General features: G+C 37.2%; 1 protein-coding gene across 1 annotated transcript; it reads left to right on the top strand.

The window, feature by feature from the left end:
- The first annotated feature begins 1856 nt into the window (after nt 1–1856).
- On the top strand, nt 1857–10648 carry samd1b (sterile alpha motif domain containing 1b). Its single transcript, XM_060860506.1, has 7 exons — nt 1857–2876; nt 5193–5493; nt 5608–5702; nt 5786–5846; nt 5981–6071; nt 6537–6651; nt 7546–10648. Exons 1-7 carry the CDS (start codon nt 1857–1859, stop codon nt 7693–7695), a joined length of 1833 nt encoding a protein of 610 aa, XP_060716489.1. The 3' UTR covers nt 7696–10648.
- Nucleotides 10649–18203: the final 7555 nt, after the last annotated feature.

Raw genomic sequence — 18203 nt, 5'->3', positions numbered from 1 at the left:
ACACAGTAACATTTAACTAAAACATCTGGTTTTACGAGACTTAAATTTAATTTAAAACTTGCATGTAATGAAGCTAGTTCACTTTGCAATAGTGAGGTGTTAGCATTGAAAATGCTCCATTGTTCTATTTTCAACACACACGTATACACATTTAATCCATCGTGTATTTCTAATTAGTTGGTCAAATGCAGAATTGACAGATTGACGACGTTACTGTTACTGGTAAATATTTATTTGGGGTGTTTATTTTTTGCACTTTTTTTTACAGATATTTTTGTACATGTGCAGAGTTATTAACATGTACTATTTATCCTGAGTGTTGAGCCAAGATACTTGATTTTGATTTAATAATCTGATAAATGCACAAATCTGGAGTCTCCTCAACATCCCAACATCAGAGTCTGATCTCACTAACGCTCTTGTAGCTGAATGATCACTAATCCACAAAGACACAATCCAACATCTAGTGGAGGGAATTACAAGAGAGTGAAGCTCATTGTAATAATAAAATAGAATAAATCTGGAATGAGATTTTCAACAAAAAACATACTTTGAACCATTAATAAACATTTAAGTATATTTCCAACATTCGTTTCTAACAGCAATAACAACAGTGCTTTAGTATCATCAAATTCAGTATTCAAAGTCAGTATTTCACAAGAAAAAGATATATATATATATATATATATATATATATATATATATATATGTATATATATATATATATATATATATATATATATATATATATATATATATATATATATATATATATATATATATATATATAAAAATCATCCGCTCTGTAAATGAGCTAGTCTGTCAGAACAGGTTGTAGTAAGGTGTTATGGCATAAATGACTTCTTATTGTCTTCTGTTAAAGGCTGTTATGGACTATAAATTGAAAACACTCTAAAACTGTATTTTGTCCTGTCACCCAATTTCCTTATGTAATATTGGGGAACGTCCATGAAATGACGCTATGTTAAGTTAATGTTATTACTTAAGTTGTAGCAGCTATAAAAAGTCTTTTTCCCCTCTCTCTTGATGTTAAGGAAAAATATAGGAAAAGAGATGGAGCATCAACACATGTCCAAAAGCACTGTATATGCACAGTTTCTCTCTCTCTCTCTCTCTCTCTCTCTCTCTCTCCCTCACACACACACACACACACACACACACACGAATATTCACACATCATGCTTTTTGCAGTTTTGTCGCTTTTATTTACTGCCATCCTGCTACATTTTTGTATTTTCTTGCAGCTCCGTCACACTGCTCTTTTCACCTCATTGCTAACTGCAGGTTGTCTTTGTACTTTTACTCTCTTCCCAATGACAGTAAACATAATGTAATACTATAATGTAGTCGAATTTTAAAATCAACCGAAGATTATTTTTAGTTTATAATCTTTATTTGTTTAATCTCTCTTTAGTCAAAATAATACGTATGTCAACTACTTATAATGATGAAATGTATAAGTCCGCGCCTGCAGGAATAAAGTCACGGCACATAAAGCAAGAGCGTGTCTTTGACAGATAACTCCGCCATTCCACCTTAAACAGTCGTCATAATGTAGAACGCGCATTGTCTCCAGCCCACCTTAAGCGCCAACGCAGGCGTACAGTGGGGCTTCCGCTTCGTCCGCGGCCGGGCTCGAGCGGAGCTGAGGAGCGGAGCGCTTCTTTTTCTCTCTGTTTTTTTTTTACCCTTTTCACCGTCGCTTCATCTGGAGGCAAGCAGAGCAACGCAACGAGGCCACGAATCCTACTGGAAACCCCCCTACTGCAGTTGCGTGCACTGAGAAGAAAAAACAAACAAACAAAACAAAATAAAACAAACCAATATTTTCAACGATGTCCGAACCGCGGTACCGAGAGTGGATCCTGGAGACAATCGACTCGCTGCGCTCGAGGAAAGCGCGACCGGACCTCGAGAGGATCTGCCGGATGGTGCGCAGGAGACACGGCTCAGACCCAGACCGCACGCGGGCCGAGCTCGAGAAGCTCATCCAGGAGCAAACTGTGCTGAAAGTTAACTACAAGGGCTCTGTGTCGTACCGGAACGCCGCCAAAGTGCAACGGAAATGCCGACGGAAGGTCGAGCAGGCTGGTGAGCGCACCAAACACCCCGCTTTGGACAACAGCAGCAGTAGTAGCAACGCCAAGAACGACATCAGCGCGCGCAGTCCCGCGGACCTGGAGGCGCTCGAGCTGACGCCGTGCAGAGATCCTTCACCCAGCAGCTGCTCGCGCTCCGCTATAGAGAAACGGGAAGAAGAAGACGATGGAGAAGAAGAAACCGCGGTTTTGTCTCCTGCGACAGGCGAAATCAGCAGTTTCACGAGTTGCAACGGGAGAAACAGCTCGTGTGACACTTCCAGTCCCGCCGCTGGACGGGTCGAGGGAGGAGAAGAGACGCGCTCTGTTCTCGGCCACGGGAGCAGCGACCTGCCCGAGTCCGAGCGGCGAACTTGCACGAGCGCTCGAAACAATAAGCAACACGCGCCCCAACTCAGGGCTGCAAAGAGCAGCGACAAAGCAGTGGATCTAGGCGACCGGCTCGTGGCGGCCGTGTGGAGTCTGAGCGAGCGGAACAGTCGGGGTCACGCACCGCTCGGGCTCAAAGAGATCCTGGGCTACCTCGGCACGCAGGCCGCGCACGCGGACGGTGAGAAGCTGACCCGCCACCGCGTCAAAGTGGTGCTGGAGCGCGAGATAGAGAAAGGTCGCTTGCGCAGGACGCGCCTCGGTCACATCACCGTGCCCGGGAGGAGATGGGGGGGGAGCACGGGGGCGGCCAAGGCGTCCGAGGCGTCCGCGCGACTCCCGGTGAACACGAACAGCGCACCGCAGGACGGGCGCATCTCAAAGCAGGTAACTCTAAATATATTGACACCAGCGACGGGTAGAGCGTGTTTCGCTCATAAATAAATCAATAAATCATAACGGTACGTGAAGAAGAAAGAAAATTGGGAGAAAGCACGCGACAGACACATCCGCAACGACTCATTTCCGCTTTTCTTTTTTTTTTTTTTTTTTAAATTTTCATCACAAGTGACCGAGTGCACGCGGTTTGTTTTGAGAAACATACACTCACAGATTGAAAAAAGACCTCGGCGCAACCTTTTGTGTATGTATTTGCGTCATGTATGTGTTTTGCGAACGTGACGGCTGTTCTCGTGTGTGTGTGTGTGTGTGTGTGTGTGTGTGCTTGCGTGTGTGTGCAAGCAAGCGCGGGGTAGAGAAGGTGGGGGGAGGACAAAAAAACCCCGACACCTCTCTATCGTCTCTCTTCTGCTTTAGGCGCGCGCACAAACTGTCTGCGTGTCCCTGCTGTTTCACTTAAACACACACAAAAACAAGGTGCGGCGTCCTCGAGCTCTTGCTCGCTCCTTGTTCGATGCAGCCGCACATTTCAGTGCGCGCCTCTTGAGCTTCAGTAAAACAGCGCGCTGCAGTTTAGCGTCGAAATTTTATCCGTCGTGCGTGATTTTTTTTCTCTCCAACCCCCACAACGGCGCAGTTCACCAGGTTTTGTTCACATGAAAGTTGTGCTGGATGTTTTTCACTAGGCGGTGTCTGTTAAGTTCCACGCGCTCGGAAAACAGGAGGGAGGGGTCGAAGGAGGGGGGCGCGAGCCTCGCGACTATTTTTTCCCCCTTGTAATAAGTGAGAGAAATGGACAGAGCGCGAGCTTGCGCGGTCGAACTTGACCTGGGTCTCGCGATGGCGGAAATTTCACCCAGCTTTTTTTCTTTCTCAGTTCCGTTTCGCGCGACTCTCCGTCTAGCAATGAGAAGCACACGAGTTTCATTGCGCTTTTTTCTCCTCGCGGCGGCAGCAACATTTTACTCTTCTGATTATAAAAAAAATAACAATGGCGACGTCCCAAACATTTGTACTAAATATTATTTCTATAACATTACGCCACCTTCGGTAAAGATGATATGTGTTTTTTTCTTGCTCTTTTGCGATTTAAGACGCGGCCCACAGTCCCGCAATCTCTGGAACGGACGTTCTCGTGCGTTACCGCGCTATTGTTAGAGAAGGGATGGTTTTGGTGGTGGTTTGGAGACACGACTCCGTTTCTCTTCATGTTCCTGTTAACGCTCTGGCGCAAAAGAGCGCATTATACATTGTCCCTTTTTGCGCGCTTCTCTCACATTAGCATATGTGCACCGGCTTCAATGATTGGTGCGCACATCCGGTACTGTGTTTTTCTCTGCAAGGTTAACAGCCACCTGAACCGTGTCAACAAAGCAAAACCCAAGCTATTAAAGCTAGCAAAAATGTCATGCTAAAAGGAAGACGAAAACAAGCCCTTTAAATTACATAAAATATATATAAATATGCTGTTATTCGTCACACGCCCCAGACGGATTAAACCACGATTAATCTTTGGTGTTGCGTTTAGTTTGAGAAAAATGTTTTGTCTTTTAATCTCAACAGAATCAGAATCAGGTTTATTGGCCAAGTGTGTTGACACACACAAGGAATTTGGTTCCAGCTGTTTGTGACTCTTAAAAGTACAGACATAACACTATACTATACAAAAGATTTATACGAAATGAAGAGAAACAAGAGTAAAATGGGTGAAATGACTGAAACTTCACTAACTTTATTATTGAATTATATTGAACTGATTTATGTAGCAATATTTTTGGGGAACATCTGAGTGTTTATTAGAATTATCTTAATTAGGCAATGTTTATGAAGTTATATTTAAAACTTAAATGCACAGCAAATTATTATACAACTGAGCTGGACAAAAATAATGTCCAATATCATGAAGTAAGAACTAGGTTGAATTTTTCATGTTTACAATTAATAAAGAGATGGATATTACTTACCTGAAATCAGCAAATAACAAGGGAGATATAATGATAATTTTAATTTTAGGAAAGCCGGAGGCAGTTATTAGCTTTACCTCATTAAGATCTATCAAACCGTTGGGTTATTACCAAAAAAAACTCAAAACAACACAATCAAGCAAATATCCCCTTGATCAGTCTGTGTTAACCAGAGCTAGGGTTAAAAGAACAAAGCAGTGATGTTTGCTGTGATCTATTTTTTCTAATAAATTGATAGTCGTGGCCATAAAGTGTGTGTACTGAACGATTTATGGTAAAGAGAATTAGTTTCAAGATCAGATTAATCTGTTAGATAAATGAGTGTGCATTGTGTATACAGAAAGATATAAAGGAGGAGGAGTCAATGGAGGTGGAATGTGAGGAGGATGGAAAGATGGACGAAGAAGCTGAGCCACTGACCCAGCTCCAGCCCCCGTACACCAAAGCAGAAGAAGAAACAGACGTCAAAATTCACTCACACTCTCCACTTTCAACCAGTGTGGAGGTGAAGGCATGTGGAAGTAGTGTTACTCACACACCAGTGATCACGGAGGAGAAACTCCGGCCTTCCCTGCTGTCATCACCCTCGAAACTGGTATCAACTCTTCAGGAAGCTGAAAATGAACAATGTGGAACTGAAGGTTTGTCTGTGTGTGTGTGTGTGTGTGTGCATGCATGCGTGTGCGCATGTGTGTGAATGTAAGTGTATGTAAGAGAATTATTTTGTGACTTGTCTATTTTTTTTCTCTCTGTAGTTGAAATGGTGGAGAAAGGAGAGTCAATTCAATCAGAAAGTTTAACACAAGATCAGAGAGAACCAATACCTGACCAAGTGCACACATTCACACAGGTAACACACACACACACACACACGCAGTGTCACACACACACACACAGTAATCACTTTTCAATTTATTCTCTCCTATTTTTCAGGATGAAGCGGTTATTGCCTCAGATGGTGTCATAACTCCACCCTCTATTCCCATTAAAAATTGTACGTATTAATTTGTAATTTTGTGCATATGTGTGAAGACACATCTGTGTGTCAAACCCAAGCACCCAAACGGTCTCATCATCTTGCAAGTAATTTCTTATAATTTAGTGTGTGTGGATGTGTGTGTGATTCAGTTTGTAAGGCTGAAGTGGCTGTGTCCTCCTGTCTGCTGACTCCATCTGCCTCTCCAGGAGCAGCTGAGGAACGAGGGATGAACGGAGGAGTGTGAGTATACCACATAACAGTAATGAATAAAGAAAGACTCTTTTTGGTTTAATTTTTAAATATGTTTCTCTGCTACATATAATACAGGTAGGCTCTGAGGGTTAAAATAGTCTACATCTCATACACACAGAATTTCAAGTGTCTCATGGCTTCATAAGTTTTGCATACAATTAACACTACTGAAAATATGCATAATAGCAGGATGTGCTGGATCAAGTGCTATTTTGTTAAGCTGATGATTAATGAGTGCTAAGACAATTTTGTTAAATCAGATGAAAGTTTCAGTGATTAAGGTGATAATTACATGCTAGTCATGAAGTAATATACAAGACTCATATTTTTAAATGTGTAACTTGGGATACAGAGCTTGATTAGGGTGAAGGGTTTTAGATAGTATTTAGTGACTTATTATTTATTGCTAATAGTCCCACTGTTTAATGCCTCCTGGTTTCTGGTGTGTGTTAGTTTTGTAAAGTCAGAGTCAAGTATTACAAATCTGGTCGACTGGACAGTGGCAGACGTCGCCAGTTATTTCACAGAAGCAGGATTTCCAGAGCAGGCTCTCGCCTTCAGGATGCAGGTACGCACTTTACAGTTCTTTACCCATAAGCACCTGACACCAAATTGTAGACACCATTATCCATTAACGCTATGTAAACAATGCAGATAAGGAAATAAACATTTCATCATACTCAGTTCCATACAGGCATCACAGTGTGTTTACATTAAAATTTACATATATATATATATATATATGTGTGTGTGTGTGTGTGTGAGAGAGTGTGTATGTGTGTGTGTGTGAGTGCATGTAATATATACTCACTTGTCTGCTGTTTTATGCCATTTCTGTTCTATGGTGTTACTGAGGGGAAGTGGTAGTTTCTGCTGAGTACTGGTCTACAAGTATTTGTTTATAATGAGGTTGAGATGAGAGGGAGGCCCAGGAGAGACCACTGAGTTTGGCCAATGAGCTAGACCTGAGGCCTCCCTAGGTCTGGCTCTCCAAAAATCTGATCAACTGATTAAAAAGGCTTTTGAATTGGACACTTTAGCACACTGGCAGTGACCCAAGTTTCTGAAAAAGAGCTCCAAAGTCAGTTAAAGTGCCATGGCCTCTTGGGCACCAAAGATTGAAAGCTACTCACGAGCTTTATAACGTTTATAATGTGGCATATGATGGTTGTTGCAATCCAGAACTGTCAGGCATGTCTCAAGTGCAGATGATTCCTCTTTTGGTAATGGCAGCAATCTCTCCATAAAGGAATGTGATCACATGACCAGACCAGTCTTTTTATCCAACTCCATGATGAACTGTTAAATTAAAAAATAATTAAAAAAATTAAATTAAATAAAAAAATAAATTGTAGATAAAAATTGTGTTTTGTAGATGGGTACAAGTTAAATAAAACAGGTCTTATTGTATGTGTAGGGAGTAGCTCAGTTTTAATTGGCTCTCACTGTTTTTGTGGAACAGGAGATCGACGGGAAATCACTCCTTCTGATGCAGCGCAACGATGTCCTGACTGGCCTCTCAATCAGACTAGGCCCTGCCCTCAAGATCTATGAGCGCCATGTGAAGGTTTTGCAGAGAACCCACTTCCAGGACGATGAAGCATTCTGCTGAGACCCACACTCTCTGTTCTACGTACACATGGTCAGATTTCTCTCTGGCACACAACGGAGCTTTCTACTAAGACAAAAGCAACTTACATACACACTCTAATACTTCTGCATTTCATTTTGGACTTTCCCTTCCATGTTAACCATGGAACATTCCAGATATTTGTTCTAAAGATACTAATGCACACTCACACATGTTATTATATCTTTTCATTCCTATGAGGATGAAGAACATCTAGTGAGGTGTGAAAAAGCCCCTGAGATCACCCCACACTTCGGAGTAACAAAAACAAAGAAGTTATTTCTTTCAGGATGGACTGATCATGTGTTTACAGCTGAGATGGATTTGATGCCTCTACCCATGAACTTTTACCTAGGGTCAAATTCAGTGGCCGATGCCATAGGCATGTGTGATGTCCAATAGGGGGCAGCAAATGGCTGGAATGCACCCTAAAACACAGAAGTGTCTGTGGGGTGGATGATGCCACTTTTCATGACTTCATGGTCTGAAATCGACTTTGTGTGCAGGATTTCACACCAGCGCTGGACGTGCTTATCCAACGGAATAACATTTTCTTTTCCTGAGCACATAGCTGCGGCATTGCATCCTGGTCTTCCCTATGCATTTGGCAAAATGCTGTGTGCAGAGATAGTTATTATTGGCATCTATCATATTCTAGACCAGGTTCTAGAATCCTCCCAAAGATCATTAGAGAGTTCTGGATTCTGTATCAGAAAACAGTTCATAGAATCTGTCAGATTCTAGAACAGGTTGCATAACCTCCCAAAGCTCCACAGAACGTCTTAGATTTTGGATTCTTCTTAAGAAAAACTTGACAGCTAGATTTTTTTTTTTTGATGAGCTCATATGCAGTGTATGCTATATGGCCAAAACTATGTGCACCCCAACCATCACACCCTTAGGTGCTGATTGAACATCTCATTCCAGATTTATTAGCCTTCACTGTTATAATAAGATCCACTCAACTGGGAAGGCTCACTGGTTGTTGTAGTGTGTTTCTGGGGTTTTGTGTTCATTCAGGTACAAGAGCATTAGTGAAATCGGCTCTTATGTCATGCGAGAGGGCCTGGGGTGCAGTCAATCTAGTTCATCCCAAAGGTGTTCAGTGGGGTTGAGTTAGAGTCAGTGCTCTGTGCAGGACACAAGCTTTAACACATCATGTGTACATGGAGCTTGCTTCGTTCACAGTTCCAGTGAAGATAAATTGTGATTCTACAGCACACAGAGACATTATATACAGTTGTGTGCTTCCATCTTTGTGGCAACTGTTTACAGAAGAGACACATGGGTGTGATGGTCAGAGAAAGCACATACTTTTAACCATATGATGTAGCTTGCAAAATGGAACTCCCTTTAAAATGTTAAGCAGTGCTATAATTCTTAGTGTGCTATAAATTTCCATTGAGATCTGAAGTCCATCAGCAAAATCACATGGACCTAGAAATAACTGCAGACTGTTGTGCTTTGTACATATGTAAATGTGACACGAATTTCACCTGTTCAAATAATGAATTAATGACGGGCTTCTCACCAGCAATTTCATCCCTCATAAAAGCTCTCACCACAGATGTTGTTCAGAAAGTGTTTTGTATTTGGGAGTGCTAATCTACCGTGTGTTTTCGGTAAGCAAGACGTTGGACAGCCAACAGCTAAATTTGTTGGTTGGAGCAAACAGTGTTGGACCAGAGGTGGAAACAGTGATAATCTGTTGGATTTTTGACCACTTTTGGAAAGTGGATCATATTTTATTTGACATTCCATTTAAGGATCTTTCCTGGTAAAATGACTGGTGTTACATTTTATTGATGGGGCATTTCATAAACAGCTTGCTTCTGTGCTTTAATATGACTTACTTTACTGTAATATGACTGAATATGTGAATACTAGTAATAACAATAATAATATTGCTAATATAATATTGTAGATAAAAGTTTACCATCAAGCGATGTTAGTTGTTGTACTTTTGATGTAGATATCCAATCATAATGTTACAGTGTTGCTAGTTGTAAATGAGTGTATTGCAAGGTGCTTATGAAGTGCTCTGTAAATAAAATGATGAATAAGTAATGCAATAACATTCTTAATCATTCAAACAAATTCTCACAATAAGAATTACATTTAAACAATATGGCAAACATGATAATATCATAATTAAAGGCTTTCTCATGCCTTATGTGGGAATATCTATGTATATATTCTGAGGTTTGACATAAAATACAGACCTTATTTACACAATTATTACAAAATATAAACAGGTTCATGGCTTAGTAAAAATCATAGATAATGATTTTAATTTCATATCAGCTAGCTTGCTGCTTGTTGGAGAGATCATGAGAGAACAAGTAACAATAATTACACAGCTGGCTAATATGAGTGCAGTGCTACATTTAGGTAGCTTGCATATTTAAATATTGATCCTAAATTAGTGAATTGTGTGATTTAAGTCCAGTATTTCATGCATAAAAATTATGTTAACTGAAAAAAGGCTTTTTCAGATAAAATTACCATGTTGTCATATTGTCCGGCTTAAACCTGGATACAGTCTGACATTACGGTTCAAAGGGGGAAAAAAAATCTTTTTTTTTTTTTGTTTTTTTTTTAAAGAGGCCCTGATGCTGTGTGTGACTTGAAACAGTAACTGTTATTTATTACTTCATGTTTTTATAAAACTTCCTTTTATGTGTTCTTGTCATGTTGAGTATATCATGATGCTTATAGTCCTTAACATGCCTCCTGTGTGAATGTGATATGTAAGGCCCACTATTTCATTTGTTACGAGATTTTTTACAGTGTGTTTTTATAGAATGAAAGCAGTAGGAATTATAGGATCTATTGAGGGAAGTCCAAATTAAGAGACCAAAGTGAACACTGTGTGTTACAAGTGTACATGCGATACTGTCTGAATGAACTGAGATTATATGGCATCTTAAACCAATTAAGTGGTGCGTGTGAGGTGGATATACAAGTTAAATGTCTTACACATGAGAAATTGGACTTTAATAAGCATCACCTAAAAATTGATAAACAATCATTTACTGACAGTAAACAGTTCCTGATGTTTTAAAACCTGATGTTAATGGCAACTTACAGATCAATTTGGCTATTCTAAAATACAGCTGCCTGGAGATACCATGCATTTTTATACCTTGAGCTAGTGAAAACAAGATAATGTAGATGTGTAATGTTTAGATGTGCAAGGATGTAAAGTTAAAAATATAGTCCGGTACTTTAACTAGTATTGCTTTTAGGTAGCTTAGATCACAGCTAGGTGACTGCTAAAAACAAAATGCAGGTTGTTTAACAGCGGCATAATTGTTGTTACATTTTAGCACAGGACTGTAAAATTAAGTGTACAGGCCTAATTGTTCAACATCTCAATTCTCAGTAAACTTAAAAACATTAGGTGACAGTCTTGAGATAATGGGGAAAATTGTTGTTATTATTATTATTATTATTATTATTATTATTATTATTATTATTATTATTATTATTATGTAATGGAGAATATAAACAACAATAATAACATAAATAATAATAATAATAATAATAATAATAATAATAATAATAATAATTAGAAAAATGAATGGTTCCACTGAACTTTGGTGAGACTTTTCTGATGTCCATCTTTTTTTGTTTGTATGTATTATCACATACATCATAATGAAAGATTTTTGTTTGAATGCAACTCTTGACTGTTATTCTGTTTTTATTTTTTGCACTATAAACGCTCTTTAGTGCTGTGTGTTTGTGCTAGGCTGTGTACGATGTTCTCATGAACTTGTCCCAGGAACAAGACAGTGATGAATGTGCACATTAGTTTGAACACATTTCTGAAATAGGTCCCACATTTCTATGCATCAAGGCTTCGTGTGACTGAGGCCTTACCTCTGGTCATGCTGCTCTGTACTGTGTTTGGGTTTGTTGTGTCTGTAGATTTATACCTCATCTGTGCAATGGCTCATGGCTTATTAATTGTCTGCTGTTACTTTTGTTAAGAAGGAACATTTAAATTAAAAGCAAAGATACACCTGTGAGTTTTTTTATATATATATATATATATATATATATATATATATATATATATATATATATATATATATATATATATATATATATATGTATATAAAACCGCTACTGAGGTTTGGGATGTTCCAAATATTATCAGGTGCTGATTAGCTCCTTTAGCGAACTAGCAATAATCACCCATGGTAAGCAATAGACTTCTGTGGTGACTTTAACTTGTAACTTTAGCTAATAGTGCCCCTTGTGGTCATTTTATTTAGTTAGCAGGGCATGCTAACTTTATCTTTGCAAATTAACAATGTCATATTACACATTATTATTGTTATTATTATTAACAATAATAATAATCACTTCCTGTAGTAATTTTAGATAACCTTCTAAGGTAAATTTAGCTATAGTGATAATATCCTGTAGTAAATTTAGCTATAGTTATAACAAACTGTAATAAATTTAGCTATAGTAATAACATCCTGTAGTAAATTTAGCTATAGTGATAACATTCATTCATTCATTCATTCGTTCATTCATTCATTTTCTACCGCTTATCCGATCTACCACGGGTCACGGGGAGCCTGTCTCAGGCGTCATCGAGCATCAAGTCAGGATACACCCTGGATGCAGTGCCAACCCATCACGAAGTCACACACTAGGGACAATTTTTCCAGAGATGCCAATCAACCTACCATGCATGTCTTTGCATGGAGGAAACCGGAGTACCCGGAGGAAACCCCCGAGGCACAGGGAGAACATGCAAACTCCACACACAAGAAGGAGGTGGGAATTGACCCCCCCAACCCTGGAGGTGTGAGGCAAACATGCTAACCACTAAGCCATCGTGCACCCTTATAGTGATAACATCCTGTAGTAAATTTAGCTATAGTGATAACATCCTGTAGTAAATTTAGCTATAGGGATAATATCCAGTTGTCAGAAAACGGGTGTTGCTACGAATAAAATTCAAACCCAAACATGGGAATAGCTAAAAAAAAATTAGATATTACATAAAACATAACACGTAACAAAAAACCCAGAAACACTGGGAAAAAGAAAAGAAAACCGAAACTCGACAGAACAACAAAACAGAGCACAAAAATATGGAATAAAAAGGGGAGACAATTAGACACAGGAGGAACAGGTGTGCTGAGGTGGAAAGGAATTAAACAAGGGCTGAGCAGACACATGGACACAAAACGTAAATAAAAACACAAGTAAAGTAAAAGGTCCGGCAAAAGTAAAAAGTGATATGTGGTCATTTTAGTTACAGTGATAACATCCTGTGGTGATTTTCGCTATAGTGATAACATCCTGTGATAAATTTAGCTATAGTGATATCATCCTGTGGTAAATTTAACTATAGTGATAAAATCCTGTGGTAAATTTAGCTATAGTGATAACTTCCTGTAGTATATTTAGCTATAGTCATAACGTATTGAGGTAATTCTATCTATAGTGATAACATATTGTGGTAATTTTAGTTACGGTGAAAACATCCTGTGGTGATTTTAGCTATAGGAATAACATCCTGGGGTGATTTTAGCTATAGTGACAACATCCTGTGGTATTTTTAGCAATAGTGATAAGATCCTGTGGTAAATTTAGCTATAGTGATAACTTCCTGTAGTATATTTAGCTATAGTGATAACATCCTGTGGTAAATTTAGCTATGGTCATAATGTATTGAGGTAATTAGCAATAGTGATAACATCATGTGGTAAATTTAGCTATAGTGATAACGTGATGTGGTAAATTTAGCTATAGTGGTAACATCTTGAGGAAATTCTAGCTATAGTGATAACATGCTGTGTTAATTTTAGTTATAGCGATAACTTCCTGTGGTAATTTTTGCTGTAGTGATAACATCCTGGGGTAATACTAGCTAAAATGATAACATCCTATGTTTATTCTAGCTATAAGTATAACATCCTATGGTACTTTTAGTTATAGTGATAACTTCCTGTAGTATATTTAGCTATAGTCATAACATCCTGAGGTAATTCTAGCTATAGTGATAACATGCTGTGGGAAATTTAGCTATAGTGATAACATCCTGTTGTAAATTTAGCTATAAATCATGTGGTAATTTTAGTTACAGTGAAAACATCCTGTGGTGATTTTAGCTATAGTGATAACATGCTGTGGTAAATTTTGCTATAGTGAAAACATGATGTGGTAATTCTAGCTATAGGTATAACATCCTGTGGTAATTTTAGTTATAGTGAAAACATCCTGTGATAAATTAAGCTATAGTGTTAACATCATGTGGTAATTTTAGTTACAGTGAAAACATCTTGTAGTATATTTAGCTATAGTGATAACATCCTGTAGTAAATTAGCAAAAGTGATATCATATGGTAATTTTAGCTATAGTGATAACATGCTGTAGTAATTTTAGCTATAGCGATAACATTCTGTGGTAAATGTAGCTATAGTGATAACATCCTGTGGTAAATATAGCTATAGTGATAACATCCTGTGGTAAATTTAACTATAGTGATAACATCCTGTAGTAAATTAGCAAAAGTGATATCATATGGTAATTTTAGCTATAGTGATAACATTCTGTGATAAATTTAGCTATAGTGATAACATCCTGTGGTAAATATAGCTATAGTGATAACATTCTGTGGTAAATTTAACTATAGTCATAACATCTTGAGGTAATTCTAGCTATAATGATAACATGCTGTGGTAAAATTAGCTATAGTGATAACATGATGTGGTAGTTCTAGCTATAGGGGTAACATCATGTGGTAATTTTAGCTATAGTCATAATGTAATGAGGTAATTCTAGCTATAGAGATAACATCCTGTGATAAATTTAGCTATAGTGATAACATCCTGTGGCAAATTTAGCTATAGTGATAACTTCCAGTAGTATATTTTGCTATAGTGATAACATCCTATGGTAAATTTAGCTATAGTCATAATGTATTGAGGTAATTCTAGCTATAGTGATAACATTCTGTGGAAATTTTAGCAATAGTGATAACATCCTGTAGTAAATTTAGCTATAGTGATAAGATCCTGTGGTAGATTTAGCTATAGTGATAACTTCCTGTAGTATATTTAGCTGTAGTCATAACATCCTGTGGAAAATTTAGCTAAAGTCATAAAGACTTCAGGTAATTCTTGATAACATGCTGTGGTAATTTTAGCTATACTGTGATAACATTATGAGGTAAATTTAGCAATAGTGATAACATCATGTGGTCATTTTAGCTATAGTGATAACATTCTGTTGAAAATGTAGCAATAATGATAACATCCTGTGGAAAATTTAGCTATAGTGATAACATCCTGTGGTAATTTTAGCAATAGTGCTAACATCCTGTGGTAAATTAGCTATAGTGATAACATCATGTTGTAATTTTAGCTATAGTGACAACATCCTGTGGTAAATTTAGCTATAGTGATAACATACTGTGGAAAATTTAACTATAGTCATAACGTCCTGAGGTAATTCTAGCTATAGTGACAACATACAGTAGGAAATTTAGCTACAGTGATAACATGATGTGGTAATTTTAGCTATAGTGATAACATGCTGTGTTAATTTTAGTTATAGTGATAACTTCCTGTGGTAATTTTTTCTATAGCAATAACATCCTGGGGTAATTCTAGCTAAAGTGATAACATCCTGTGGTAATTCTAGATATAGGTATAACATCCTGTGGTAATTTTAGCTATAGTGATAACATCCTGTGGTAAATTTAGCTATAGTGATAACATACTGTGGAAAATTTAACTATAGTCATAACGTCCTGAGGTAATTCTAGCTATAGTGACAACATGCTGTAGGAAATTTAGCTACAGTGATAACATCATGTGGTAATTTTAGCTATAGTGATAACATTATGAGGTCATTTTAGCTATAGTGATAACATGCTGTGTTAATTTTAGTTATAGTGATAACTTCCTGTGGTAATTTTTTCTATAGCAATAACATCCTGGGGTAATTCTAGCTAAAGTGGTAACATCCTGTGGTAATTCTAGATATAGGTATAACATCCTGTGATAATTTTAGGTATAGTGATAACATCCTGTTGTAAATGTAGCAATAGTGATAACATGCTGTGGTAATTCTAGCTATAGGTATAACATCCTGTGGTAATTTTAGCTATAGTGATAACATGCTGTGGTAAATTTAGCTATAGTGATAATGTCTTGAGGTATTACTAGTTATACTGATAACATCCTGTTGTAAATTTAGCTATAGTGACAACATGTGGTAATTTTAGCTATAGTGATAACATTCTGTGGTAAATTTAGCTATAGTGATAACATCTTGAGGTAATTCTAGCTATAGTGATAACATGCTGTGTTAATTTTAGTTATAGCGATAACTTCCTGTGGTAATTTTTGCTGTAGTGATAACATCCTGGGGTAATTCTAGCTAAAATGATAACATCCTGTGTTAATTCTAGCTATAGGTATAACATCCTATGGTACTTTTAGTTATAGTGATAACTTCCTGTAGTATATTTAGCTATAGTGATAACATCCTGTGGTAAATTTGGCTATAGTCATAACATCCTGAGGTAATTCTAGCTATAGTGATAACATGCTGTGGGAAATTTAGCTATAGTGATAACATCCTGTTGTAAATTTAGCTATAGTGATAACTTCCTGTAGTATATTTAGCTATAGTCATAACGTTTTGAGGTCATTCTATCTATAGTGATATCATGTGGTAATTTTAGTTACAGTGAAAACATCCTGTGGTGATTTTAGCTATAGTGATAACATGCTGTGGTAAATTTTGCTATAGTGAAAACATGATGTGGTAATTCTAGCTATAGGTATAACATCCTGTGGTAATTTTAGTTATAGTGAAAACATCCTGTGATAAATTAAGCTATAGTGTTAACATCATGTGGTAATTTTAGTTACAGTGAAAACATCTTGTAGTATATTTAGCTATAGTGATAACATCCTGTAGTAAATTAGCAAAAGTGATATCATATGGTAATTTTAGCTATAGTGATAACATGCTGTAGTAATTTTAGCTGTAGTCATAACATCCTGTGGAAAATTTAGCTAAAGTCATAAAGACTTCAGGTAATTCTTGATAACATGCTGTGGTAATTTTAGCTATATTGTGATAACATTATGAGGTAAATTTAGCAATAGTGATAACATCATGTGGTCATTTTAGCTATAGGTATAACATCCTGTGGTAATTTTAGCTATAGTGATAACATCCTGTGGTAAATTTAGCTATAGTGATAACATACTGTGGAAAATTTAACTATAGTCATAACGTCCTGAGGTAATTCTAGCTATAGTGACAACATGCTGTAGGAAATTTAGCTACAGTGATAACATGATGTGGTAATTTTAGCTATAGTGATAACATTATGAGGTCATTTTAGCTATAGTGATAACATGCTGTGTTAATTTTAGTTATAGTGATAACTTCCTGTGGTAATTTTTTCTATAGCAATAACATCCTGGGGTAATTCTAGCTAAAGTGGTAACATCCTGTGGTAATTCTAGATATAGGTATAACATCCTGTGATAATTTTAGGTATAGTGATAACATCCTGTTGTAAATGTAGCAATAGTGATAACATGCTGTGGTAATTCTAGCTATATGTATAACATCCTGTGGTAATTTTAGCTATAGTGATAACATGCTGTGGTAAATTTAGCTATAGTGATAATGTCTTGAGGTATTACTAGTTATACTGATAACATCCTGTTGTAAATTTAGCTATAGTGACAACATGTGGTAATTTTAGCTATAGTGATAACATTCTGTGGTAAATTTAGCTATAGTGATAACATCTTGAGGTAATTCTAGCTATAGTGATAACATTCTGTGGTAATTTTTGCTATAGTGAAAACATGCTGTTAATTTTAGTTATAATGATAACATCCTGTGGTAATTCTAGCTATAGGATTAACATCCTGTGGTAATTTTAGTTATAGTGATACCATCATGTGGTAGATTTAGCTATAGTCATAACGTCTTGAATTAATTCCAGCTATAGATAACATGCTTTGGTACTTCTAGCTATAGTGATAACATCCTGTTGTAATTTTAGCTATAGGTATAAATACTGTGGTAATTTTAGCTATAGTGATAACATCCTGTGGTAAATGTAGATATAGTGATAACATGAAATGGTAATTCTATCTATATGTATAACATCCTGTGGTAATTTTAGCTATAGTGATAACATCCTGTGGTAAATTTAGCTATAGTGATAACTTCCTGTGTTAATCAGCTATAGATTACCTCCTGTGGTAAATTTAGCTAAAGTAATAGCATCCATTTTTTTGATCGACTGATGGAATTAATGGCTCCAATACTTTGGATGACAACAGACGATGAAAGATCATAGCTAAAGACCTGTTCGTGTAACAGTGGCTAAAAAAAGGTGTGTTGGTGAAACACTTAATTCGGAACTAATGTTTACATAACGTATGCACTCCGGAATGTGTTACACGTCGTGCGAGCCGTA

Source organism: Tachysurus vachellii, chromosome 24, assembly GCF_030014155.1.
Source record: "Tachysurus vachellii isolate PV-2020 chromosome 24, HZAU_Pvac_v1, whole genome shotgun sequence".
Lineage (NCBI taxonomy): Eukaryota > Metazoa > Chordata > Actinopteri > Siluriformes > Bagridae > Tachysurus > Tachysurus vachellii.
This window is presented reverse-complemented; position numbering and strand designations above follow the sequence as displayed.